The sequence below is a fragment of the Salvelinus sp. IW2-2015 genome, linkage group LG22 (genome assembly GCF_002910315.2).
Source record: "Salvelinus sp. IW2-2015 linkage group LG22, ASM291031v2, whole genome shotgun sequence".
NCBI lineage: Eukaryota > Metazoa > Chordata > Actinopteri > Salmoniformes > Salmonidae > Salvelinus > Salvelinus sp. IW2-2015.
This window is the reverse complement of record NC_036862.1, coordinates 37,317,477-37,320,949: the sequence shown is the minus strand read 5'-3', so window position 1 is coordinate 37,320,949 and position 3,473 is coordinate 37,317,477. Positions and strand designations below refer to the sequence as shown.

The following is a 3,473-nucleotide window of genomic DNA, read 5'->3' as shown; positions in this document are numbered from 1 at the left end:
GCTGAATTGGAAGTGACTCACCATTCGGTAAACGCTGGTCCAGATTATTTACATTATCTATGTAATGTACGTACTTAATGTACTCTGGCAGAGAAGAGGAGAGGAGAAGAGAGGAGAAGAGAGAGAAGAGAGGAGAAGAGAGAGAAGAGAGGAGAAGAGTGAAGAAGAGTGAAGAGAGAGGAGAGAAGAGAAGAGAGAGGAGAAGAGAGAGAAAGAGAAGAGATGAGAAGAGAGAGAGGAGAAGAGAGAGAAGATAAGAGAGAGAAAGAGAAGAGAGAGAGGGGAGAAGAGAGGAGAAGAGAGAGTAGAGAGAGACAGAGGAGAAGAGAGAGAAGAGAGAGTAGAGAGAGAGAGAGGAGAGAAGAGAGAGAAGAGAGAGTAGAGAGAGACAGAGGAGAAGAGAGAGAAGAGAGAGTAGAGAGAAAGAGAGGAGAGAAGAGAGAGAAGAGAGGAGAAGAGAGAGTAGAGAGAGAAAGAGAAGAAATTAGAAGGGAGAGAGGAGAGAAGAGAGGGAACATGTCCACATGTGCTCAGCACTAACACAGTCAGTGCTCACACTCTCTATGATTAGTCTTTGCACTTCATATCCAGAGACAAATAACTTGACAAAGACCAACACTGGACAGAGTACATGTAGACAGACCTTTACATCCCACACAAGCAGAGCACAAACTGGCTGAACACAGCCATACAGAGGCCTGAAGATACAGGGGTTGCCTTAACGCAGAATTCATCATTTTCACTGAGAAAAATAAATAAACGCAGAAGAAATATCAAAARGCAGATCTAGTGATTCAGTTACACTTCTTCACTCGGATAAGACATTTTTTCTGTGGTAAACATAAGAAATCTGATGGCCATGCATCGTTTTTGCTAAAAGAAATACCTTGCTCTTTCATTCTAAGCTTATTTAAGCTAATTTACTGATGAGTGGCTGCTAACCAACTAGCGTTGGATTTCTAATGTCATCTGATGAAATCTAAGCTATTTTCTGTGGAAGGTTTTGCATACATTTATTTTGTTTGATGGAAAACTTCAGTTTCCTTGCCCAATATCACTCTATTGAAGCAAAAACATTGTTGTCTTTCAATATAAAACGCAGGCAAAATGTTTTTTTAATGCTTGTTTTTTTTAACATGCAGATTTCTAAAAGCTAACTCCACTTCTGGACTTTTTGACCAGCTGATTTAAGTCATGAACAAGCCTGACTCTAAAACCTTCATTCAATCATGACTGGCATTCAGTGGGCTGTGACTGAACAAAGCATTCAGTGGGCTGTGACTGAACAAAGTCAATTCACTAATGTTACGTGAAAATCCTACTTGAGACAAACACACCGAGACAGTCTTGTTTCATTCAGTTCAACTTGTTGATGAACTTGTTGTTCCACAAATTAACATCACAGATGTATTATAAAGCTTAACACATTTCATATATTATAAAGCCTAGTATGAGAGGCTAAGGAACCGTTGGGCCATCGACATGCCAAAAGCATGAACAGAAACATTGATGGGTTAATCCCACAGAACATGAGACTTCCAGACATATTCCTTACTCAGCATTCAGAGCTCTCACACACACACAGACACACACACACACACACACACTTGACTTACGCTCCAGTGGCTCTCCCTCTGTGATCTCGTTGTAGTAACTGTCACCATAGTTCACCTCGATATCGTCTTCGTACCCAAGAGTCAGCGACACACACACCGACAGCAGACACACTGCCTGGGGGAGCCGCCACAGAAACATGCTGCCTGCCGCCTGTCTCAGAGGAGAGTCTGTCTGTGTTGAGGTCTATCTACCTGTCAGAGACTTTGTGCTGTGAGTTTTGTCTGCTTTCTCTCTGTCTCACAATGTGTGTGAGTATGTTGAGAGAGAGGTAAATGTGAGTATGTTGAGAGAGAGGTAAATGTGAGTATGTTGAGAGAGAGGTAAATGTGAGTATGTTGAGAGAGAGGTAAATGTGGGAGTGTGTGTTAAATATCTCAGAGCTATTTCCCTCCTCTCCTCTTTCTTTCTCTCTTTCTCTTTCTTTCACTCTCTATCTTTCCTCCTATGTGTCCCTGTTGACACTCTATCTCTCTTCTCTCTGTTTTCTCTCTCTTTCTCTCTGTCTCTCGCTCTCTCTTTCTCTCTCTCTCTCTCTCTCTCGTTAAATGCTAAACAATCCCTTGCCAGCGGTCCTGGTAGGGTTGTATTCTCTGGCTTAGAGGGAATGGGCCAGAGTGCGGGGTTTGCCTGGGCTATATAAACACGCTCAGATCCTACCCCTAGTTCTGCACAGCCCAGTACACAGCCAAGCCCGGCACCAGCCCCCAGCCCATCCTATCTAGCTCTGTCCCAGCCTTAGCCCAGCCTAGACCATGCCCCAGCCCGAGTCTCAATGCCACACACACACAACACTCACACACACAACACACACACCACACACACACAACACACACACACACACACACACACACACACACACACACACACACACACACACACACCACACACACACACACACACACAACACACACACACACAAAGAGAGAGGAGAGTCCAGCACAGCCAGGGGAGCTAGGCAGTGAGTAATTCTTCGTTGAGGGTAGCTTATGTCGGTGTGGATGTGGGGGGAGGCGCGTTAGGGGCTTTGGGGGTGGGCGGGTTAGGCTCGGGGTGTGTGTGTGTGGGGGGTGGGGTAGCGGTGAATGGAACCCAGACTTTAGCGGCTTCTAAATGGGATATTGTTCTCGCACTCACTTTTGTTTATTTATTTATTTTCCCAACTGACTCACCGTGTGTGTGTGTGTGTGTGTGTGTGTTGTGTGTGTGTGTGTGTGTGTGTGTGTGTGTGTGTGGTGTTGTGTGTGTTGGTTGTGTGTGTTGTGTGTGTGTGTGTGTGTGTTGTGTGTGTGTGTGTGTGTGCATGTGTGTATTCAGTGGGGATGGCGTAATTACTTCCTCATGGGATTTTTAAGGATTGCCTCCACCCCTGCCACCCCCACATGCCCTCTCTCCTGCTGCCTCTGTCTTTCTCCCTTCCCCATTCTGTCTTTCTCTCTCTCTCCTCTCCTCTCTCTCTCTCTCTCTCTCTCTCTTCTCTCTCGTCTCATCTCTCTCTCTTCTCTCTCTCTCTTTCTCCTCTCTCTCTCTCTCTTCTCTCTCTTCTCGTTGTTCTCTTCTCTGAGACAAGCGGGGTGACGTGCTACCTTGGGCTTTAAAACACAGCGTAGCACTAAGGGCATGGAGGTCTTTAAAAAAACATGAAAGCAGTTTCTGCTTAATTTAATAACACATGGCAGAGGGGAAGTGACCTTCCTATCTTTGACCTGCTAACACACAATTTAACAGAGAAGTGACTGGGGGAGATTGAGAAAGACACAGAGAGAGAGAGGAGAGAGAGGGGGGGGGTAAAATGTTCCTCACGTGTTGTGTGTGTGTGTACAGATGTGGGTTACCATGCCGCCTTTATTGTCGTATTT

General features: G+C 45.3%; 1 protein-coding gene across 1 annotated transcript in view; it reads right to left on the bottom strand.

Moving 5' to 3' along the window:
* The window catches only part of ptx3a (pentraxin 3, long a), a 14,520-nt gene extending 12,128 nt beyond the window's left edge, over positions 1 to 2,392 (bottom strand). The window contains exon 1 of the mRNA XM_023966692.3: positions 1,617 to 2,392. Within this exon, the coding sequence (XP_023822460.1) occupies positions 1,617 to 1,755 (139 nt within the window). The 5' untranslated portion in view covers positions 1,756 to 2,392. The remainder of the gene's footprint in view (positions 1 to 1,616) is intronic.
* Between the last annotated feature and the right edge of the window lie 1,081 nt (positions 2,393 to 3,473).